This window comes from Hemitrygon akajei, chromosome 18, assembly GCF_048418815.1.
Source record: "Hemitrygon akajei chromosome 18, sHemAka1.3, whole genome shotgun sequence".
Taxonomy (NCBI): Eukaryota; Metazoa; Chordata; class Chondrichthyes; order Myliobatiformes; family Dasyatidae; genus Hemitrygon; species Hemitrygon akajei.
The window spans coordinates 53,191,922-53,217,529 of NC_133141.1; the positions used below are offsets into that span (position 1 = coordinate 53,191,922).

The 25,608-nt window shown below is 38.3% G+C and overlaps 1 protein-coding gene across 2 annotated transcripts in view; it reads left to right on the forward strand.

Annotated features, from left to right (window-relative positions):
• The first annotated feature begins 7,339 nt into the window (after positions 1-7,339).
• LOC140741458 (glucocorticoid-induced transcript 1 protein-like) overlaps positions 7,340-25,608 on the forward strand; it is a 44,353-nt gene continuing 26,084 nt past the window's right edge. For both annotated transcript variants that reach the window (XM_073071678.1, XM_073071679.1), the window contains exons 1-2: positions 7,340-7,875; positions 16,475-16,623. In XM_073071678.1, the coding sequence (XP_072927779.1) occupies positions 7,524-7,875; positions 16,475-16,623 (501 nt within the window). In that variant the 5' untranslated portion in view covers positions 7,340-7,523. The remainder of the gene's footprint in view (positions 7,876-16,474; positions 16,624-25,608) is intronic.

Consider the following 25,608-nt stretch of genomic DNA (forward strand, 5'->3'; position numbering starts at 1 on the left):
TGATGTATTGAAAGCCAAATAACCTGGTCTGGAACCTGATTTCATTCTTAGTAAATAAGCCAGTGAAACACAGCCTTCTTTTAAACTTTGTCAGACATCCCACCCTGCAAAAATTCATTTCAGGGAGGTAGCACTACAACCCCTGCCCCCCCAACCCCATATTCCCCCTCCCCTGCCCCTCCCCCAGTTGGCCTCCAAGGGTGTATATATACAGGACATTTGATTATGAAAGAACACAATTTATTTGATCACATATTGGAACTATATATATAGCTTTCTTGGGAGATTTGAGCATTTTGCCAGAAGTCTCAACATCATAGCAGTCTGTGTCAATGAATTTGTTAATTTTGCAAGACATCAGATTCACAAGTGTTTTGTGAGACAGCTGAATTCTGAATTCTGTCTCAATGTGACTCGCCATACCAAATGCCCTTTCTACATCACAATTAGAATTTGGCAGCACCAAAAGCAGCTTCATCAACTGGCAGAGCTCTTTGAATCTCAACTGCCCTGTGCTCACAGATTTTACTTTGGACAGCTCCCCCAGAACTCACCAACTGGCAAACTTTTGTAGTTTGGCACCAGTCCTTCAAGGTTAGTTGAAACATAATCCAGGACTTCCAAGTGGAGCTGTTCTCTTGCATCTGTCTTAATCCCATTTGGAAATCTCTCTGCTAATGAACGAATGACACCTGTTAAACTCACCTCAACATGTTTTTTACAGTCATTTAACCCACCATGGGCAATAGTTGCAAACAGTGCAGCGAGCAACGCTGACATTATTTTTGACCCCTATTAGGCAGGAGTACACTTTAGTGTAGTCTGGGGTGAAGTACGTTTTATATTTTCTTTTTTTTTTGGAACACTCTGCTATGGCGCTGCAGGACACTAAACTGAACTGATGGACGACGAAAGAGAGAGAGAGAGAGGTCGACTGTAAAGCCCGCCCACAGAGAAAACTGATAGGTCTACTTAGCACAAAGAGAGACCAATCAGGATGCTCCCTCTGTCACTCTCTCGCTATGTCTGTCACTCGCTCTCTCTCTCTCTCACACTCTCTCCCTCTCACTCGCTCTAAAAAAAAAAATCGATTTCCAGGATATTGTATATAATTTTCAGGCATCAGGGAACAGCTATCAATATGCAGGATACTTCTGGGAGAGGTGGGATGTCTGCTTTGTGGTTTACATGAATAAGAGCCATTGTTGAAATAATTTGTTTAAAGGCAAATTCAAATCATTTTGTTATGCACTTGTTTTCAACTCAGATCCATCTTCCTCAAACACAAGTTGACAACCTATTCAAATTACTCGATGTAGTTGTCAGGAAAAGGGTCCAGTTCAGTTGGCACTAGGCAATTATTAACAATATCCCATTAGATCCATCTGTTTTACTGACAGGGAATGTTGTGTTTCAATTCTCCACTCTTCAGAATAAAAACGTAGCCTCACAATTAGTCACCAAGCGTGTAGTAGTAGTGGCTCTCAACAATAGGTTAAATCTGACTGAGATGTTCATGTGTGTTTCAAGTGTACTTAGATGTTACCCTGTGGGAGTCAGTAATCTAAGCTGTTGCTTCTCAACAAGAAAATAAGTATGGCTACAAGTTAAAAATCTGAATCTGTTTTTGTCTCCAAGAGTTGCAGTGCAAATGCAAAATCAATCTAATGTAATATTTGTTTCTTCTCTTTTTATCATCTGTTATTTTTTTTTCTCTGTGTGTGTTTCCCTGGCTTTCTTTCAGTCCAGAGAATGGAGTTTTATTATGCTGTAAAATCATCAAGGATAATTCCTTCTGTATCTCTACAGTCAGATTCTGTTCTAGCGACAGAAATGGCTTAAAAACCAACCAACTCTATGAATGGATTAAATCTGTCCTCTAAAGAGATGGTTGTGTCATTCCACTCTCAAATGTTCCTATCCCAATTACTTTATGTACTCTATTTAAATGTTTCTGTATCTAATTGTGTATTGTTACTCATTTTGCTTTTTTTCTTTATTTTATATCTTCCCACAGGCAGCTGACATTTCCGGTCAATGTTTTCTTTGTGCAGTCTCAAAATAATAGATTTATTTGCACGTTATAGTGATGCTGTCAATTGTACTACCAAAATACTACACTTGGATTTCTTAGTTTTTGGAGAACAAAATTAATTGCTAAAACAGCTCCTTCAAGTACCATCCTTAAGGTTGAAGAAAGCAAGGGAGATGCACAAAATATGAAGAAAATATAAGAAATTGTTCCACTTCTATTCATATTTTTGCAGCAGTGCAGCTGCAGTTAATGTTACTTAAGCACTGAAAAGTCCAAAACTCATGTATGTTGCAGCATTTAACGTTGAATTTAAATTTCTGAGAATGAACTTGCAGAAATTTTAAAAGTTGAATCTCTAAAAGCTCTGGAAGAAATTCTCTTGCTTCCTGGATGAAAGAACAAAATAAAGCCAAAATAGGCCCCTCTTATATTGCTAATGGGACATAAAACATCCTAGTAATAAAACTTGGGGGGGAGACAGTCAAATTATTTTATCAGTATATTAACTTGTATTAAATTTTGATGGAGTCACATTTAGTGACTTGTGCCGAATTGGGTTGATCAATGGAGTTTGTTTTGGGAATTTATGCTGGGAATGTGCAGAGTGGGCAGTTGGCAACTCCTATCCTTACATATTGTTGATGTCGTATCAGCATTGACTAATTGGGGTGTAACTAATCAGCTAACACCATGTATTAAATCACACGTGAGCAAACTGGTGCTTATCAGTATGAATGTTGATCGGAGAACCTGAATGATAGAGATAGCTATTTGGTATATTTAGAAGATATGTAATAGGTTAAGGCCAATTGTTGAGGAATGAGACAAAGTCTTCAATGATAATTATCAGCAGATGAAATCAGTAAATTGTATACACAACTGTGTTCATTTCCTTAGTACTTGACTCTTGGCATTAACCTTGATTCTGAGCTCCATCCACTGTTACTTGGCTATGCAGTTGTCTTCCCAGCCCCATACAGATGGAGGTCCTCTCTTTTTGTATACCAAGCTATCCTGAGGAGTGATGGAAAATCAGGGTGCCTGTTCCATCTGAGCTGCAAGTCTTACCAAATCTGTGAAATAATGTCTGCTAACGATTCAGAATATAAACACTTCCCCTTTAAGAAGTACAGGCATGACTCAATCAGCAGTGGCCAACTACATGGAGTAGCTCCAATGACAGTAAACAACAAGGTTGTGAGTGTGTTGTGGTGAGTCAAACAGGCACACGTTGATCACCTTATTCCAAGTACATGTTTTCTAGTACTATTCAATTTATGTCCTTTATGTTTCAGATGAACTGGTAAATAAATTACTATGTTGTTCTGAATAAAATGGCAAACTGATTAACAATACATCACTGTTTATACAAATTACATTAAAGTGAATGATCTTCTTTATGTCTCTCCAACTATTCCTCTTTCTTCTCCTTTGATTTATATCCTTCATCCTTGCTGCTGTTCTCACAGGCAAACCCAAAGTACTTAAATAAGTTCTTCTCACACATTCTAACCTCAAATATTATTGTTTGTATACTGACTTTTCTTGGGTAATGGGGTGGAGATATGTCTCCATCAAAGGAGATGCAAGGTGCATAATCCCTCTGCTAGCCTGCAGGTCACCCCTGGGCTAGGTGTAACACCTGCTTAGCATCCCCCCCCCCCCCGATCAGGGTCACGTTCAGGCCATGGGAGCCGGTGGTGGATGGTTGGAGCAGCTGGTGCAGATCACAAGTCCTGGTTATGTGACTACTGATGCCAGGCAGTCAATCTCTGAAGATTATTGATAATTACTGGGACACCCATCTTGTAAAGACTGCCCAGAAGAAGGCAACGACAAACCACTTCTGTAGAAAAACTTGCCAAGAACAATCATGGTCATGGAAAGACCTTGATTGCACACGTCATACGACACATCACGAACGAACAAACTGACTTTTTCATCAGTTACATGTACCCTGTAGCAAAACAGTAACTTTGGTAGTATACTTGCTACATTGTGAATATTTTCATGTGTGTTTTCATCTTATGAATCCAAATATACTTCCTGGTTAATTATTATTTATTACAACAAGAGAAAATCAGCAAATGCTGGAAATTCAAGCAACACATACAAAATGCTGGATGAACTTGCAGGCCAGGCAGTGTCTATGGAAAAAAAGTACAGTCAACGTTTCAGGCAGAGACCCTTCAGCAGGACTGGAGAAAAAAAGATGAGTAGTAGATTGAAAAGATGGGAGAGGGGGAGGGAGAAACACAAGGTGACAGTTGAAACCGGGAGGGGGAGGGGTGAAGTAAAGAGCTGGGAAGTTGATTGGTGAAAGAGATACAGGGCTGGAGAAGGGAGAATCAGATAGGAGAGGACAGAAGGCCATGGAAGAAGGAAAAAGAGAAGGAGTACCAGAGGGAGGTAATGGTTCTTTGTTATATAGTTTGGCTTCATCTTGATGACTGAACAATGGAAAATGTATATCGGGACTTTGTTTGAGGAAAAACAAGTACAGACTTGTAAATAAGATGATCAACTACTTACCTTTTGGGTAGGAGCTATGTATGGATGCTAGCTAGTGATGAAATAAAGCAATCACAGAGATTGCTGGCCTTTGACCAAGGAGTGCTCTGATCTGCACTCTGAACACAAACTCCTGCCCTGCCTCCCATTAACTTCCCCTAACCTGACCCCTAACTATCCACATTGTCTCCAAAACCTATATAATACCAATGATAACACTCTGCAAAACTCCAATTTGGTCAAGCTTTAAGGTTCTCATTTGACTGTAGAGTTTAGATTTCCCTTTCTTTGGTTGCTTTGGAATGCTCTTTACCAAATTCATTGTCACAGGGATAGAGTTCAAATCAGTATATAGAACATTTATTCCAGTTGATTAAGATTGGTCTCAAATTATCCATGCAGCTTTTGAACTAATGACCTTGAGAGTGTCATCTGCAGGCATCATCTTCCTGCAAAACAGCTCGGTCATCAGGTACCAAATATTGGGCCATGCAACTTGTTCATCTTAGCTCAACTACTTTAACTGTGAGGGGAGACTTGCAGCTTGGGCAACTGCTGGTCTTCCACAAAAAAAAACTTGCCCAGGCTTGCACCCTGGAAACTTTCCAAGGCGCAAATCCATGGTCTATCAAGACTAATGGAGGCCTACACTACTACTTTAACTGTGCCACAATTAAATTACCATGAGCAAAAAGCTCAGACCAAGTTTTCTGATGTGAAGACTGTTCCAGGGATTGCATTAGCACAATATGGATCAGAATCACTTTATTGGCAGTATGTGAAACATATCAGAATTGATTGTGGTTCAGAGCCAAGCGCAAAACACAGGACAATCCCAAATCACAACAGCAAGCCAACAGTTTACGAGACAATAGCGCAAATAGCCATGAGCAGAATGGCCACATGTGCAAATGTCAACAATCAAGCTTAAATAAATATGAACAGATTAAATAATTATCAACAGAACAAGGAGAGCAGGAAAGACTATTTAACAGATGTTGTGCAGGCATGGTTAGCTTATTACACCTGAGTGAGTTTTGTTGAGAAGCTGGATAACACCAAGAAAGAAGCTTCAGATATAACATGTAGTCCTGGTGGTGATGGATTTGTAACGTCTTCCTGATGGCAACTTGGTGAATCAGGATCAGGTTTATTATCACCGCCATGTGTCGTGAAATTTGTTAACTTAGCAGCAGCAGTTCAATGCAATACATAATCTAGCAGAGAGAGAAAAAAATAATAAACAAACAAGTAAACCAATTATGTATATTGCATAGATAATTTAAAAATGTGCAAAAACAGAAATACTGTATATTAAAAAAAAGTAAGGTAGTGTCCAAAGCTTCAATGTCCATTTAGGAATCGGGTGGCAGAGGGGAAGAAGCTGTTCCTGAATCGCTGAGTGTGTGTCTTCAGGCTTCTGTACCTCCTTCCTGATGGTAACAGTGAGAAAAGGGCATGCCCTGGGTGCTGGAGGTCCTTAATAACGGACGCTGCCTTTCTGAGCCTATACCAATTGCTCATCGGAGCTATTCCCTGAAAAATGTCACTTTTATTCTATAACATCACAATGAATCTTAATCTCTTTTCGGGGTAGAACACAGCAGGCTAGGCATCATCTCGGCCCAAAACGTCGACATCGCTTCTTCCTATAGATGCTGCCTAGCCTGCTGTGTTCTACCAGCATTTTGTGTGTGTTGTTGTTTGAATTTCCAGCATCTGCAGATTTCCTCGTGTTCGCTCTTTTCGGGGTCATTTCTTTACCAGGACAGCATCATGACATGAGTATTTTTGAGGTCAGTCAAATTATTTATCATAGGGAACATGCATCCTTTATCATTAATGATAACTGGAACATGTAATTCCATTAACTAGCTACTAAATACTGTAAAAACTAAATATTGTAGATACTGGAAATCTGAAATTAAAAAAAAATATTGGATATACTCACCAGATCAGGCATCTAAGGAAAGAGAAACAAAATCAGGTGAGTGATGTTTCATCAGAACTAGATATGTTCTGCAAAAGGAGGCTACGTGTCTCACAGATTTCTTGTCAGAAACCTTCACAATGACGTGCTCCAAATGGCTCTGAAGGCCAGGGTTATCAGGAAACAGGGCCTGAATCCCGTGTATTGTTTTTTGCAATGCAGAACAGATAAACAAGATGGGAACCCTGGGACTTCCACACAACAAAAGGTGGCGACTGAAAAGCGTTTCAACTGGGTTTATACCATGCACTAATTGGTGACTTAACCATCAATTTTTTGTACTCCTTGGCAGCATTAGAACAATTTATTTGCTGATGTCAGCTAAGACGAATGTAAAAGAGAAAAACACAAACAATGCACTCTTCAAATTTATAGCAAATTGGCTTTTTGAACTGCAATAAGCAAATAACAATGATTTCAGTTATTGACCAAGAGAAAATATTTTTCATTATTTTTATTATGGTGATGACGTCAAAGTTGGTAGTAAAACACATTGAGAAACAATCATGTGACTGACAAAGCTTTTGATTGTGACCTCACTCATTAACGTTGCTATGGAGCATTTTATGACGCTCATCCAATCAAAAACAAAGTTTGACAGCTTGGAGTAGCGTCGACACATCCAGTAGCAGTAGAGCAAATGAAAGAACGATCCACCTCATGTCAATCAGCCAATAGGTGCTTGCAATCCTTGGCACCGTTCCAGAGATGAGCCACTACCTCCCTGTCATTGGCTACACCGGTTTCGAGCAGCGGGGAGGGTAGCCAATAGGAAATAGGAAGGTTGGACGCGCGCCCAGTGAGAGAGCGTGAAGGGCTGGTGGAGGCGGCCTTACCGCAGCTGAAGGAAAGTTAGAGCGAATGTGAACTGCAGTGTCAGGCAGTGGGGAGTAGTGAGGGGAGGGGAGTGGAGTTCCGTTTGTGCAGCTGGTTGCTGCCGCCATTTATTGTTCTTTAAATCCCATTCCCGAGTTCGGTCGATCGGCGATGTCATCGCAAGTGGCACAGCGAGTGCGGCCCAGTGGCTCCCCGACCTCCAGCCGCCCCCAGCCGCTTCGAGCCACCGTCCCCTTCCAGCTGCGAGCGGCCGCCAGCAACAATACTCCGACCGCCGTCGCCGGCCCCAGGCTGGCCGTCGGCTCCTCGTGCTCGCCGCCGGCTCCGGCCACCTCCGTGTCTGTGTCTCCGCCGACAAGTCGCAGCGCTTTTCACACCGTGGCCACTTCCACTAGTAATGCCCCCGGACCGGGCGAGCAAGAGATGGCCTGGAGAGCGGTGCCGTCCGTCGAGAGGAAAGCCAGTCACTCTGCCTCCTGCTGCACCTCTCCCGTTAGTAAAGGTACTGCACCTGCTGCCAGGCACAACGGTGCGAGCCCTGCTCCGGTAGAGCCACTAACCCTAGCCGTTTCAAACCGTCAATAAGTTGTGTTAACGGTGTTTAAATTTATTTTTTCCCCCCGGCAGAACCATCTTGGGTCAACAGCTTAATTTATTTCTTCCCAATTTCACCTCTTCCTTTCTATGTAAACATTGCAGTTTTTGCTTAGAAATCTCTGCTTGCAATATGTTTGATTTTTCCATTTGTGTTTTTGTGCACTATCCTCGCAGAAGAGACTCCCCTTAATGACAAAGCTTGGCATTGCAATCTGCTGTCAGAAGTAGCTGCAAGTTCTGAAATAAATTGCACGTTTTTTTGGCAAATTTTCTTTTTCGGACTCTTAATATTCGTAATGAAAAGTCTGATCGATATGTTTAATAATATGTAAAGCTGTCATTTGAACCTCAGATTTAAACGTCTCTTATGGCTGCAATCTATCTGGAAGCATGAATCAAGAGAGCCTGAAAGGGGAAATTAATTTCATGTCAGAAATAAATTGTAATCTTGTGTTAGATTTTGCGCTATTATGCAACAACTGATTAAAGCTGCTGCTCTTTTGATAGCACATTTTGTGGCTATGGAAGCTATGATATTTATTAAATTATACTCAACAGTATGTTTTTAATCCTATAATCCAGTGTTGTGCAGTAATAGATCTGTCAATACAAATAATGCAACTACCACTGCTTCATTTTTGAAATACATTTAATCAGCGCAAAATCTAAATATTATGCTTTTAATGGTTTAGCCCTTGTTTGTTCATTAAACTGTGTCAGATAAATGGGTATGAGTTTTTTTGTATTTTGGAAAATGATTTCAGATGGAATTTGAAAATTTTAATCAGTAGATTATAACTGTTGAAATGTAAATACGTTACACGAGTAATGTGCTTCCAACAAATAGAATCTGGATTTCACCATTTGCATCTCTCGATGTGCACAGCCATAGGTTTTCATAACTCCAGTAATCATCGTTTGAAATGATACTATGGGGTTCACTTTTTGTACATGCCTACCTGAAAGAGGCAAAATATTGGAGAGGATGTGGCCAGTTTAACTTTGAGCAAAAACTGGTATTTCAGCTTGTTATTTCCTCAGTGCAGCAGAGAAGTACTGGCTATAACACTTGTGTTCCGGTCTCTGGAATGGGATTTAACTTGTAAACACTTGATTCGAATTGTGCATTTACCTTGCAGCTAAAGTGAACTTAATTCTATTTCTCCATCTCTCACTATCTGACTGGAATTTGTATGTTCATCCTGTGAGTTAATCTCCAGATGCTCTGGTTTCTCTATCCTAAAGATGTGCTGGTTATTAAATCACCAAAACTATGGGTGGCAGAAGAGTTGGAGATGAGCATGAGAAAGTAAGTGGTGAATGGTGTTGATGGAATTGCACAGAGCCTGCACAAACTTGATGGGCTAATTCAACAATTTATTTTAACTTGGTTAACTAGATTATCATTAAAAACAATCTGGGCATTACTGGCAAGACTTAATATTGCTTGTTCACTGCTGATTGGTCTTTTGGAAGATTGGAGTGAGATAGTGCTTTAAGCTGTATGGTCTTTTTTGGTGTGGGTGTTGTTAGATCAGGAGTTTTGGTATCTTGACCCAGCAACAGAATGGAATACATTTCCAAATCGAGATGTATAATCAGAGAAATGTAGTATTCCCATGTCCTTTTTGATGGAAACCATCCATGTGAAGGTTTCTTTGTAGTGACCAAGGCAAGGAATTGCAGTGCATTTAGTAGATGGTACCACTGCAGTCAAGGCTCATGCTGGAAGAGATAAGCACCAAAGATGCTGTATGGGGGTTAGCAATAAAACAGTTGCTTTTTCCTGGATGAGGTTTGTATTCGTGTATGCTTTTGCTGGTCTTTTAACAGGATGACAAGTGGAGCACACTTGATCACACAACTGATTTGTGTTTTGTAGATGGTGGAAAGGCTTTGAAGTGTTTTTTTAAAATGAGTCATTTACTGAAAGATATCTAGTCTTGATTTGCTTTTCTACAGCCCTGGTGTACATGTTGATCCAGCTGACTTTGCAATCAATGGTATCTCTTGGAATATTAAGTGATTATGTAATTGAATGACATAACTTGTGTGGTTATATGATATCCATTCCAGTTTTGGAACTTAAATAATCTCACTATATCTGCCCTATGACCAGATTTTCCTGTTTTGTGGTTTATAAATTCTGATTGTCTGCATTCCAAATACTTCTATAAATATAATTAGTCTTTAAACAAAACCCTATACAGTTTACAAAACATTCTAATGACAGTGGGTAAATGATCTTTACTTGCAATGCTGCAGAAGAGGAAACCAATCATTTTTTTGGTGCAGATTTGTTTCACATCCAAAATCTAATGAACAGAAAAGTAGTGCTTTCAGAATAGAAACTTGCAACTTCTGTACTTTATTTTTTGCCAAAGTAACTAATTTGAGCATTTAGTTAAATCTTACTTGCAGGATATGAGATTAACCATCAACTTGTTTCTTGGTGGAGATTGGCTCATATCACTGAGGTGCACATGTGGAGGCTTGGGTTGTGAATGGCACACAGATGTTTCCATTTAGCACAGTCCCATGCAAGGGGTGCCACCCTTCCTCATGAATTTGGCCACCATCTACTATAGTTTGTTTTACTGTACTAAATATTTGGTTATAATGCTTTGTTCTTTGTTCCCATGCATGTTTGCCACAGCTGTTAAAAAGCTGAAGGGCTGGGCTTTATGTAGATGAAATAGTCTGCCTATTGTGTTTATTGGAATATGACTTAACAAAATTAGGATTGCCAACAATTTGCTAATAATTTCTTTTAAGGGTAAGACTGGAGACCTCAAGTCAATATTATTCTTCATAATTCTGGAATACAAAATTGGCCTTTGAATGTGTTCTGTAGAGTTGGCCTAAATTACACATTTATTTTTAAATGAGGCTTTTCACAAAATGTATCTGAAGGTAAAATTTTCTAGTTTGTTGCCATGTAATCTCATTTAAGTTGCAAGTATTAAGATTGCTTCTTAAAGTGAGGCTCTGGGAAGTAATTAACCATGGAGGTTGAAGGGACGGTTCCAAATAGATAAGCAAAGAATTCAGAAGTGAAAGAGCACTCATTGCTACATTCCCAAAGAGAAGGCTTGTCAGGAATTCATAACTTTGTCAACTTGTCATTTTGAAGTTTCATCGGCTGATAAGATATTTTGTGCATTTTTTTGCAGGTAAGTGATCTTGTTTTAAATTGTGAATATACTAAAATGGAGGGCATACAATACATTTCTTCCAGCAATTCATTAGTTACCAATAATTCCTATTGAAAAGATTTATATGAGCTGTCTAATCGCTGCAAACTCATTTCTGATGCTGGATAGCAACGTGAAACAATGTCCATCTCTTTCCCTCCATTTTGAAAGTAATGCATACACACATCTGTCAGTGATTTTTGCTACTTTTTTTTTCCAATTGTGACTATTTTTTAGTTTTTTAATCGACTGAAATTTTGACTTGGGCGGAGCAAGGAAGCGTGGCAGGTATGAGTCAAGTGAGTCTTTAATAGAAGGTGTAGAAGAAAATAGGAGTGCATAATTAGGAAGAAACATTTTTGGCCCTAGATTAAGGAGTATCCCAAGATGTAAATCAGGAAAAGTGGGTCCCATTAGGAACTGAAAAGTAAACAACGTGTACCATGGAAGTGTGGTGCTAATGAATACTTTTCATCCATATTAATCGAGACAGGCAGGGATGATGGTGAGTTCCCGAAGGGGTACATGGATTCTTGGGAAGAGGTCACTATTGAGATGTTGGATGTTATGGGACATAAAAGATGTTAAATCACCCAGGACCAAATGAGGTCTATCCCTGGTTTTATGAGAATGGAGAGAGGACATAGCTGTGGCTTTGATAGGGCTCTGCGTCTTAGCTAGTCACAGGTGAGGTTGTAAAAGACTGGAGGATAGCAATGTTCTTTTATTTAAGTAGTAGTAAGGGCTTGGTGAGTCTTTCTTCAATGGTAGAGGAAGTTATTGAAGGAATTCCCAAGGGATAAATTTGTGTACATTTGGAAAGGCAGGGCATGAGTAGAATACTAAGGAATGTTGGGGAATAAGGGGATGTTGGAGTTCAGATTTGTATTCCCAGATAGTCTGCATGGTTTTGTGTGGTGGAAATCCTGCCACACTAATTTAACCACTGTTGAAGAGGTAACAAAGGACATTGTAGACGAGGTAGTGGGAGATGTGTGTGTATGGACTTCAGTAAGACATTTGACGTGGTCAGCTGGTCCAGTAAGTTAAAGCACATGGGATCCAAAAATCTCCTGGAAGGAGGCAGAGTAATGACTGAAGGATGATTTAGTACAGTGGTTCTTGTTGGTGATGCATATTAACAAGTTGGAAGTGAAAATTGGATACAATTCGTAAGTTTGTGGATGATAATTGTTGAGATGAGATTGATTACAAGAGTTGTTTAAGATGAGAACAGGGCATACAATGGATCAAATGGAATGTTTGCCATCTGTTGGCAGATGAATTTAATCCTGGCAATGCATTTTAGAAATCCAAATAGAAGTAGGACTAAAAGTTGTAAAAAGTAGAGCACTAAGGAATGTTGAATAGAGGGGGCTGTTGAAGTTCAAATTTATAGTTCCAGCAAAGTGTCCACATGTAAAATTAAGATGATATGTTTGCCTTCATGGGTCATGCCAATTAATATAAGTTGAGATGCCCTGCAACTTTATGAAACACTAATTAGACCACACTTGGAATGCTTCATGGTTCTGGTTACTGTGCTACAGGAACAATCTTGTGGTGGAGAGTGCAGAAGAGATGGACAAGGGTTAAAGGATTTTAGTTATTGGGAAAAATTGGATAGATTGGGTAAGGAGGCTGAGGGGTGACCTGATTTAAGTGTATAATTTTATGTAGCCTGTTGGAAAAGATACTTGGCCTTCCAATGGTGATGTTATCAGGAAACCGGAGAGAACAAGCTTAAGGTGCAATACAAAATGCTGAAGGAACTCAGCAGGTCAGGCAGCATCCATGGAAATGTATAAACAATCGATGTTTTGGGCTGGAAAGGGGGAAGATGCCAGAACAAAAAGGTGGGGGCAGGGGAAGGAGAACAAGCTATAAGTGAAGACAGATGGGTGGGAAAAGTAAAGGGCAGGAGAAGGAACTGGAGAGGAGAGTTAAACCATGAGAGAAAGGAAAGGAGGGGCACTGGGGGAATTGACAGGCAGGTGAGAAGAGGCAAGAGTGGATAATAGAAGGGGGAGGGGGAAAAGAAAAGGGGAAGGGAATATCAGAAGAAATCTTTGCCATCAGGTTGGAGGCTACCTGGATAGATTATAAGATGTTGCTCCTCCACCCTGAGAATGGCCTCATCATGGCATAACATGTCAGAATGGGAATGGAGATGGGAATTAAAATGGTTGTCCACTGGGAAATTACGCTTTTGGTGGATGGAATATTTGAGGTTGAAAAGGTATCTTAAAGGGATTGAGAAATTTTTAGTAGTTGATATCAAAAATATGCTGTCAGAGGAGGTGGTGTATATACTTAATGGGCACTTCAATGGTTAAGGTACAGAAGAGTATGGATCTAGGGTGGGTAAATGTGTTTAGTGTGTATGCTGTCTTGCTGCTGTTATCAGGAAGAAGGTACAGGAGCCTCAGGACTCTCACCACCAGGTTCACGAACATGAACCATATGGGATAAATTCATCCAACTTCACTTGCTCAATCATGGAACTGTTCCCACAGTCATGGACTCTTCAGCTCGTGTTCTCAATATTTATTACTTATTATTATTTTTTGTATTTGTACAGTTTGTTTTTGTACATTAGTTGCTTGGTTATTTACTCTGTGGAGATCACAAAGATCTGTGGATTTGTAACTTGATTGCTATGAAATGCCCCCAGCATGTAGGTGAGTAGTGCTGTCAGGAGAGTTTGTATTTTGGGAGAGAGAAAGAAAGGTTAGTGTCAATGATTGCTTGATGGTTGATGTGGATTCTGGGCTGAAAGTTTTTGTGACTCTACAAACAATGCATCAGAATTAGAATGTCTCCACAGCAGGCCCAACAAAATATGAATTAATTGGAACTTCACATATTAGGTCCATTTGGTGAAAGCTTAATTTTTATTAACAATAATGGAATTGTTCCTTTTACTGTTTCTCAACTGAAGCACAAGTTTGTGGTACCACTCAACTATTTTGAAATTGCAAATACAGGTCCATACCCACTTTCTGCCATTGGGTTTTGCCACTAAACTTTGTAGATACAAATTTATTCATTAGTCCTCCATATTCTTCCAATGTGGTGTTGATGTCATTTATCATTCTGGCACATAGTCAAATTACTTGAGTTGCAGCAAATTCCAGCTGATTAGCTGGTTGAATCTTATCTGGAGGAAAAATACTTTTTATGTAGCAACTTGTCTACTTGGGATGATATTTTAAAATAAATAAAATCCCCATTAAAGTACAGTTTTTGATATGAAGTGAAATATTCATGTTTGATATTCTATCAGCAATTTTTCAATCTGAAAATGATTGTGAATTGGTTGTAAATACAATTTGTAAATGGGGGGGGGGGGTGCCATAATGTAGGCTTCAGTTATGGCATTGGAATCCTAGTTAAACAGAAACTTGGAAATGCCTTTTTAGAAGCAAATCCCTGTGGTAACTTGAAGCCAGCTTCTGAGATCATATTTTGAATGGGTACCTAAATTATTAATGGATAGGGGTTTTGGTTGGAATAACTGGATTGCAAGTGGTTATGACATGGCACCACTAATCCTGAAATAACCGGTGAAAGTGACTAAATTGGAGCCTATGGGGGGGGGGGGGGGGAGTCTAAATACCACTTTTTTATTACTTTTTTATTTAAAAAAAAACTCACTGGAGAAATTCAATTGAAAGGGCAGCATATGTGGTGTGAGAAATAGTTTTTTGGTCAGTAATCTTTAATGTGGCAGTCATTTGAGCATCTTTGTAGTTACAAATTTTTTTTGATACACTTGTTCAGGGTATTTGCTGTTATGCTGTGAACACCTGGCATGGAAAGAGCGTGGAAAGAACAGAACTGAAAGAAGACATGTGCAGAAATGGGTCAAAACTTCATGCTAGTGAAAGCTGCTTTTAGATGGGTGTAGCTGTCTGTGGGCCAGATCAGATGGAGCTTAAGAAAAGGAGAAGAATAAGGGTGTAACTGCTGCTGAACAGTAGCTCTGAAATGCAACTTGCACTGTTGCAGTCATTGTTCAAAAGTACTTTTCAGACAGGAGGTATGTTGGGAAGGTAAAATATTCTATGAATAGAGGGAAATGCACTCCTACAAGGAATGTATGTTTGTGGTTTTCTGCTGCTGTAGCCCATCCACTTCAAGGTTTGACAGGTTGTGTTCAGAGATGCTCTTCTGCACACCTCTGTTGTAATGCATGGTTATGAGTTGCTGTTGCCTTTCTGTCAGCATGAACCAGTCTGGCCATTCTCATCTGACCTCTCAGTAACAGGTGTTTTTGCCTACAGAACTGCTAGTCACTGGATTTTTTTTTTGGTATCATTCCCTATAAACTTGAGACTGGTATTTTCGCACACAACAGAGAATCAGCAGTTTGAGTTATCCAAACCACCCTGTCTGGCACCAGCAATCATTCCACAGTCACTTAAATCACATTTCTTCCCCATTCATATGTTTGGTCTAAACAACTGAATCTCTTGACCATGCCTGCATGCTTTGCATTGATACCAGATGATTAGATCATTTGCATTAGGAGCAGGGGTGCCTTATAAAGTGGGCACTGAGTGTAAATGCTAATACATGGTGTATATTAATAATCAGCCATTTTTCTTAGTCTCGCTAAATAACTAGATTTTTAAAGTGAAGAGTTTTTGTTGTACCATGGAAATTGACTTTGGACACAAGCCTTTGATTAACTTCTGGATTCACCACAACTTCTTTGACTTCGTCCTGCATCTCGCAAGATTACTTTGCTATCTACCTGCAATATTCTGCATTCTTTTGACAAATTTCGGGTGTTTTTGCATTATTACCTTTTCCACGGGAATTGGGGCTATCTAAAATTTAATGGAGCAAGTTGTATGTGGACTTTGCCTATGATGTTGACTTAAAGCCTGAGTTGTCAGTTTATTCCACCATTCATATACCTTTTTAAAATGTAATGCAGCTGTGAAAGATTGGTGGTTGTATGACTGTAAAGTGGAGGGAGATGTTTATTTGTAATAACTATTTCCTATGAATGAATGGCGTGGAATCAGGGTCTACAAATCTGAAGTGATGGGCAAAAGGGGTGGGTGGTGGAAGATTCGTGTTGGTGTGATGCTAGAAACAATCTGGACAATGAAAGTAATTAAGCCTGTCAAAATGGAATTGCATTGCACAGGCACTGGAGGGGGGGGGGTGAAATAATTGTGGGGGAATGAGACTGAATAGTTGCTCTTCAAAGAGCTAGAGTATAATTGCTGAATGACTTCCTTTTGTGTAACGATTGTTCTGTTATTTTGACGGAAATGTTTGTCTTTTTCCCTTTAGCTATTGAAAAGCCCAAGCCTCAGAAGACACTATCTTGTATACGCCGCACCTCCTCTCTTGACACCATAATTGGACCTTACCTGGTAGGACAATGGCCTCGTGATGCAGATATGCATTCTGTATCATTGGAGAATGAGAAAGCTACACAGGTATTTCAATAAAAAGACATAATGACTAATGTCTTAAATGCATTTTTTTGGCTGGTCTTTAAGCAATATCTGAATGTAGGATGACTTTCTTTTTAAAAAAAAAAATAAACATAATCAAATGTGGATTTGAAATGCTTCTATAGGAAGTGAAGTTTAGCATTGCTTTCTATTCTACATTCAAAAACAGTTACTTAATAGTGTACAATCTGGTTCCTGATCTTGAAAGTAATACTAGATCAGATTTATTTTATTCTGTGTTTGGCTGTGGAGAGAGGAGGGTTACTTTAAAAGGGTTAAACTGAATCGCAAATAGTTTAATAAATAGTTTTCCAGCAATATTCCAAAAATTCATTGGATATTTTAAAAAAACAAGTTTCTTGGCGTTCTAGTGGGCAGGTGACAAATGGGAATGATTTTTGTATTGCTGTTAATATATTTCCATTAGTGCAGCATTTACTTGGCTGTAGAAACCAGATAACAAAATGTCAAATTTACCACTGATGTATCATGAAGATGGTATTTGAAAAGTCTAATGACAGAGTATTTAAAATGTGTTGATATTTTAAGTTGCCTTTGTGACTAGTTTGAAGCTGTTCCAGACATTTCTGCTAACTTCGCTGTTCAATATGTCTGTGTCCAAAAAATGCACAGCTGTTATCAGTAAAGTCACCAGAATGCAGCTATCAGATAAGTAGATTACCTAATGTAAAAAAAAAAGTCTTGAATTAACCAAAGAAATTTGTATACTACACTGAAGAACCTTTTGGGTTTCTGACCTCATTCTAGGATGACTTTTATTATATGATATTCCGAATGAAGATTAAGGTCATGGTGGATAGGTAGCTGGAACAGATTCACCATTGTGGTATCCTACCTGTTTCAAGATTCTATGGTTGATTTGCAAAAGACCAGTTTGCTTTTCATTTAGGAACATTGAAACATTTTTTCTTGGATTTACTACTTTATTGCAGGGGTTTATTATGCATGATTTCTGAACATGATACTTCCATTATGATGGTTTAGATATTTGAGTGTCTAATAACTAGCATTTTGATTTCCTGTTTATTTGCAAATGAAGAAAATAACAATTTCAATTACCATTGAGAGGGGTGCTGGAGAATGAAACTTAATAGGGTTCTTTGTGTTGGATCACCTGGAAATTAGGCTGCCCAAATGAAACATTTTTGATCAATTTAAATGTCTAGTAATTATCTGATAAATCATGAATATCATCATATCAAAGTATAATTTTTCATATTCTGTGCCTGTACCTGGCAGTTGAAGATCACAGCAATGAAATGCCCACCAGTCTGTCTTCAATTTATTTATCTTCTCCCCCTCAGAGGGTAGTGAATAACATTATGCCTGTCTGGTGATGTTTCACTGCTTTTCTTCCCCCCCCCCACACACTTTTTTTTTCCTCTTGGACTGAATTTTGTAGGTTTTCTAAAATTTTGGAGTGACATTTAATGCTGCTTTATGCTACTAGGAGTGTTTAAGGAGCTTTCTCTTGCCTAGTAATGATGGATTTGCTTACTTTTAACTTGTGCCAGATTTCCAAGTAAGTTTGTGACTAGAAGAACTCAGTGCATTGTACCTGGTGCATTTTTAATTTTTTTTCCCCCCAGTTGTTGAAGCTAACTGCTGCTTAAGTTCCTGTAATGTACTTCTGCAAAGAAAATGGCAAACCAATGAACTTTCTTTGGGTGGTGACAGTGGGTGGAGAGAAATCAAGCATGTTGTAGTGCTGGGTATTTGGTGAATGGTGCTTTAATATGCAGTGACATTTTTTATTTGAGTAGTCCTACTGCTGACAGATTGATTAGGGAACTGCTTCTTGATGTTAGTTCCTTAAATCTTTTATTTTGCTAATGACTTGATGTCACCATTTTGAGATTTTTTTTTTTCCATTCAGTTTTGTTTCTCCCCCAAGAATTTTGCAATCTAAGCTAAAATTTCTTTGGTTCTATTCGACTAGGACACTCATAATTTGGGAGACTGGTGTTAAGGGGAAGATGGATCAGGGTATGGAGCAAGTTCAACATTGGTTCTCTTTAGAACCAATGAGATCTCCATCTCCTTCAGTGAAAATTGTACATTTATGAAGAAAGGTGAAATGCTGTGAACCCTGTTAGATTGGACTCTGCACGTTCATTTCTTTTTATGGGGGTGGGTGCACTGCTGGGATCTGCATCCTAAGATTCAAAGTTTTTTCCATTTGCATCTGTTCTATATAAATTTCATGCTTATCGATATGAGTAAGTCTCATGCTGGTGGGTGAACTGCTTTCCACTTTTGCATTTGATGTCTGCCTCAAGCTCTGCCAAATGTGCTTCAGCCATGTTCAGAAGAGAACAGTTGCTAACAGTGAGTTTCAATTTCCCACACCAGCTATCTTTGTCTTTGGACTGAAGCTGTCAGCTTAGTGCTGAATTATGAGCCCTTTTGCACTGTATGCTTGTGACCTCTAGGAACTTGGTTGAGGCTACTTGCTTAGAAGCTTTGTAAAAGCTGTCATACTTTTTTTACTTCAGCTGACTGGATTCAAAGCTAGATTCCAAAGGTGAATGCATAATGTTCGAATTTACTAACCCTCCTGAGCTTTGAAATAACGATACCTCTAACTTTGAGTTCTTGTGTGAAAGAGGCAATTTTGGATTTGATGCTTGTAATCTGCACATTCTAATTTAAAACAGTCTTGTGCACATCTTCTCTATGTTGTCTAGGTGTTTGAATTTGTACAATTCAGAGTGTGGCTGAATATAATCAAATTCAGTTTTCTTTAGCCTTTTCACATTAAGGATTTTTAAAAATTATCTTCTGCTTTAAAATGTAACTACAAGAAAATCGAGCAAGATGTGTTTACAGTGAATGAATGGTTATTGATATTAAGCCAGAAGTTTACATATGTGAGAGACTAAATTCATTAGGTTTGGACAGTAGGGCTACCAATTATTATATAATTGCTTGCTGACAAATGCTGCCCTGAAGTCAGTGCAGATCTCATTAACACAAGTGTGGAACAATTTTAGGTGATTGAGTGTACTTGTGCTTGGTTCATCATCTTGTTTTGCCTTTGATATTTTTAATCTAACTTTTACTCTTCCACCTATTCTATTTTTTTCACTCTACTTTTTTAAAAATAGAACACACTTCCCCTTTAACATCTCCTATATTGGAAGTGAGACAATTTGGTGGAAATCCTAAGTTTCAATTCACAAACTAGAAGAAGGCTCAATACATCTTGAATGCTATGACATCCAGATGAATAAAGGTGTTGGTGTCAGGGTTAAAAGACTGCATATAGCTGTGTTTTGCATGCTCTAAATAATCCAGTTCTCCATTATTCTGAAACTAGGATTGAGTTCAAGACCAGTGAGATAATGTTGCAGCTCTGTAAAACTCTGGTTAGACCACACTTGGAATATTGTGTTCCATTCTGGCCACCTCATTATAGGAAGGACATGAAAGCTTTAGAGATGGTGCAGAGGGGATTTGCCAAGATGCTGTCTGGACTAGAGGGCATATCTTAGCAAAATAGGTTGATTGAGCCCTAGCTTCTCTCTAGAGCGAAGGAGAATTAGAGTTGACTTGATAGAGATGTACAAGATGATCAGAAGCTTGGTTCAAGAGGATAACCAGCAACTTTTTTTTCCCCCGGGGTGGAAATGGCTAATAAAAAGGGGCATAATTTTAAGGTGATTGGAGGAAAGTATGGGGGGACGTCAGAGGTAAGTTCTTTGCAGAGTGGTGGGTGCATGAAACGCCCTGCCGGATGTGGTGGAAGAGGCAGATACACAAGGGGCATTTTAAGAAACTCTTACTAGACATGGGGATGATAGAAAAACGAAGGGCTATGTAGGAGGGTTGGGTTAAATTGATCTTGGAGTAGATTAAAATTTTGTCACAGTCATGAGCAAAAGGGCTGTAATGTAATGTCCTGTGTTCTGAAATGATCTGGTCTAAAATGATAGAATCATTGGTAGGACACCACATTCATGGGTCTACTCCAATCTCCATTGGAAATTTTGTTTGGTTAAAATTAATGCTAGAATTGTTAACAGAACCCCTTCGGGGTGGCACAGTAGCATAGTGGTTAGTGTAATGATTATAGCACCATCAGTTGGAGTTCAATTTGTGCAAACTCTAAAAACAATGGTATGTCTTCTATGGCCATATGGATTTCCTCCAGCTGTTCCAGTTTTCTCCCACATTCCAAAGATACGTAGGTTATGGCTAGTAAGTTGTGGGTATGTTATTTTGGCACTTGAAGCATGGTGACACTTGCAGGTTGCTCCCAGCACATATTCTGATTATGTTGGTCTTTAATGCAAGCCATGTGTTTCACTGTATTTCAATATTTGATAGACAAGTGACAAGTAAGATAATCTCTTTCAAAGGCTCTCATAGAGTATACAAATTTCTTTGGTTAATTTAAGACTTCACATGACATTTTTAGACATGTCTAAAAATTTGCATTCTGATTACTTTCAGTGGATAATGACTTCTGTAATACAGCATCATAAGCCTTCCAGAATAGTTTGTTGATGAAACTTAATCTGTTTATTTTCCTAACATTTTGTCATAGTGTGTATAGGAATTTATTTCTAATCTTCAATTTCCATCAACTGTACAAGAATTGGCATTTGTGTGTTAACAAATGCACTGTACTGAGATGGCTGAAACTTAGAAATAAAGTTGTATTCAACAAAAACTTTAATTTCAAACACATTTTAAGCCTCTTCCCATTTGTGTATGATTCTTGAGAAATCAGTTTAATGTTTCATAAGTATAGTTTCTCTTGTATGCTTTTTTTATCTAGCTTGTCTTCCAACATCTTCCAGGCCATCCTATATATTTTTTTCTGCTTTTTTTTTTCCATTTGTGAATATTTGCATATTTATTCTTGAGTAACCTTGGTCTTGAATTTTTTTTATCAGCTATGTCAATGACTTGACTTGTGACATTGAGTAGAATGTAATGGAGTCTGGTATATTTTTTTTTGGAGTTATAATACTGCTTGATATCAACACTTGCAGAGTTCATAACACTTGTAAAGTAAAATTTCTAGGTAATATTACATTGTGATTTCATATTGTCTGAAATACATTTTGAAAGCAGTCCACTCCCCCCCCCCCCCCCCCCACTGATTAATGAATGGTTTAGTGTTGTGCATTTTGCACAAGCTTTGGAGAGCTTGTGTTCTTCTAACCAAAGCCAGATCAAGATTTTTCTTCCCTGAGCTTTGAGAAAGCAAAAGATAATGGCTGCCTCATTGATGTTATGTAAGCATTTGTCAAGACAAGTTCAAATCTCCAGCTCTCAAAGGAAACTGAGATGCACAAGAAGGAAACTTTATTGACGTACCAGTGGATGCAAGCATTTTAGTAAACAAAATTTTTTACTTGACATGGTTATAATTGGCAAAATCATTTTTGCCTTCTATGCAAGTTGTTTTAAGATGGGGAAATGGTTTTGAGAAATTGTCTAAGAAATTGAAAGTAGATTTTATAATGAAGTTGCTCCTTTACTGTAAACAATGAGTATTTTAATAGGCCTCTATGCTGTATCATTCTGTGCCAAGTGTTGCAGAACTGTGATTAATTGAGATGCTTTGAAAAAAGGATTAAATTCTTGGTGTTAAATCATAAATCAAAAGTAGATTGATAAATGGCTTATTCAATGAGGAAAATGAGTTACTTTCACATTTTTTAAAAACTTATTCATGTGATATGGGTTCATACCACTTTGTCTATTCAACTGCTAAGTATAGGAGATTGGTTTCCTGTAGTGCATCATTAAAGTGAACCAATATGGTTTTTATGGCAGTGTTATATTTGTAATTTAATCTTTTAAATTTTGCTATTTCATCTGTTTTGGTGAAATTGGTGATTTTTCCATATCAATTTGTGCTTCTCTGCCCAGATCACAATTCCAAGCTGCTGGATTCTCATTCTTCTCACTCCTACACCCAACAGCCTTGCTCTCCTAATGAATTGGTTTTCCAATTCAAAACAAAAGCTTAGATAATCACAACCTTTTTCTGTTGTATTGTTTCAAGGCATATGATTTACTGCTGTGCATCTTAGCTAAGAGTCCTCCTCTTCATGTCCCTTGGTTGTCAGCATTTCATCCTAATAGCCCATGGCCATCTTAAAATCATTCTGTATTAATTTATGAGCAACTGATGTGTTCAGTCAGGACTTAAAACTGCAATACATTTTCAAGCATTAATCGTTTGCATTTAATATAATCTACATAATCCATTGTGAAATCTTGTATGCATTTTTCCAAAATGAGAGGGGAATGGGTTAATTAAATGATTTAATTTCTGAAAAATCCATGGTGAAAATTAGTTTGAGGTGCAGTATTTATTCTTAAATTTGTATACAAATCTAAATGTGGGCTATTTATCTAGGCCCCTGACAAAATTGAGGCTTGACTTGGCATAAATCAACCCTGAAACGCAACTGTCTTATTTTTGTGTGATGAAGTAATGCCAAGAAATTTGTTCTGTGATATATTATTTTTTTTAAAACTTTTTTTATTGTGTTTTCAAATAGTTACAGAATAAGTGTGTGAAAAAGAAAATGTGTTACCCCTCCCCCCTAACATCCCTATTAAGACAAAAATAGATCGCAAAACATTTGCAACATGCAAACAACTTTAAAACACATCTTCCATGCGTGTAGTGCACATGTGCATGAATATCTGCCTGCTTGGTTGACTGTTGATCCATGAATATACAGTTGCCACAGATTCTGCCATTTTAATACAGGACCACTCAAATTTGGATATCTGGCCTCTTTTTTCCTTAATTAGCGAGGTGCAGTATGTTCTCAGCCACAGTGGAAGTCAAAGTGGCCTACCACCCAGCCAGGATGAAGCATGAGGATGCTCATTGTGTTTGCAATGACACAGGTCAATGTGAAACTAATTTCATTCGGAGTGGCTCATAACTTGGTGCTGTTATTGTTAAGCAGTCCAACTAAGAAATTTCTTTGCAAAATTACTTGCAATACTTGTACCATGCAGTTCTAATTTAATTTTTGCATTAGCACTTCAAGCTTGGTTTATTTAGAACACTTCTTGAACTAGTAACAAAACAGGATGTCCCAATGTTTCATTTCCTGTGCAAATAGTGTTGCAGTCCATGGATGGAAGAACATTTTGAAATCTCAGTAAGAAATGAACACTACTTTTAATTGCCAGTCTATGTCTAATTCAATTAGCCATGTTTATTTCTGATTTGTTTTTTAGTTATTTGTGACCTGTCACTTGTTATATTATTTTCTTAAAGCTGCTTGTGAAATGGGTTTTGTTTAGCTGGGTTTGGAATTGGTAATTGAGATGAGCACTCTACATTTTTGTATTCCATCATTCTACTTATTAATGCTAAAGTGCAAAAACATTATTGTTTGAGAAATGTTCAATACATTTCTGAATTGCTTTTGTCACTGAGGGATCAAATTTTTTCATTCTGTGGTGTTATACAACTTTAGGGTAGCACGGTAGCATAGTGGTTAGCATGACGTTTTACATTACTAGCCACGTGGGTTCAATTCCCACTACTGCCTGTAAGGAGTTTGTATGTGCTCCCCATGACCACGTGGGTTTCCTCCCACAGACCAAAGGCCTTTTTTATTTTGAAATGTTGGTAGTTTAATTGGTCATTGTTAGAATTTCCAGTTTATCTTGTCTGAACATTCAGACTCCTGTCTGCTCTAATCACTATTTTTAATGTGGTATGGAATTGTATTCTTAAAAGGCAAACTGAATCCTTTTGGGTTTTAAACCAGAGCCCTTTTTTTGGTTTAGGAAGAAGGTTGCTATTTTTCCAGTATTTTGACTTTTGATCAAACAAGTTTTAATTTCAACAGATATTTACTACATTTGGGCCAAAGCAAAAGTAGTAATAATGTTTTTTAACTTTACTCCAATTCTAATCCACCACAATTTAAATTTCATAAAATTAGTCAGATTCTGCACTCTTGGAGGAATTGGAAACTTTCAGTCTTGCTTTCATGATCACAAGAAATTCTGGAGTTGCTGGAAATCTTGAGCAACACAAAATCTTGGAGGATTGGCAAGTCCAGCAGCTACTATGGAGAGAAATAAATCAGTCGGCATTTTGGGCTGAGACTGGAAAGGAAGTGGGCAGAAGCCAGACTAAAGCTTTCATGATCATTGTTTGACAGATAATTTTCTCAATCTGGAGAAATTTCATCTGTTTGTCCAAGCTAGCAACAATTTAATGTGATGTGCTTTTCTAGCGCACAGATGTATTCAGACCATTTTGTTATATTGTTCTTGTCTACTGTGGAAAGATTAGTTAGATATTTATAGGACAAGCACTCTACCAGGTTGCAAGTTTTTTTTGTTGTTGCAGAGTCTCAGATTTTTTTTAAATTACTGATTTCCAAGCCTTGGGTGGGACAGTGAAATTCATTTTAGTTTTAATTTGCTAAAGTTAAACAAAGGAAGGCCAATGCCAGTACTGTAATAAAACTTGATAATGAATTTGAGCAAGGAAATGGAATGAGTATTTGCTCCACTTGTATTTCATTGCTTTTCATTAGAGCTGTTTATCTAGAATCCTTGATAAGGTACTCTGCAAAATAAAATGCTTTATGGTACACTGCATTCCCATACTACTGCAGGGGAGGCAGTGCTTATCATAACTACATCCTTTTCATCTTGCTAGGACCCTGAGTTTCTCTAAGTGAAGCAGTAATTCGCTTGCATTGCATTCAGTGTTCACAATGTGCTCTCTTCCACTGGAAAAACCAAATGCTGGTTGAGTGATCGCTTTGCAAAGCAATTGCATTCAGTCAGCAGGAGCCACCCAGAGCTTCCGTTTGCCTGCCACTTTAATTCTCCATCCCACTCCCTCACTGACCTATCTCTTTGTGGCCTCCTGCACTGTTGCAGCAAGGTTACCTCAAGCTGAGGAACAACTGTTTTTTCTTTTAAGGCACATTGAAG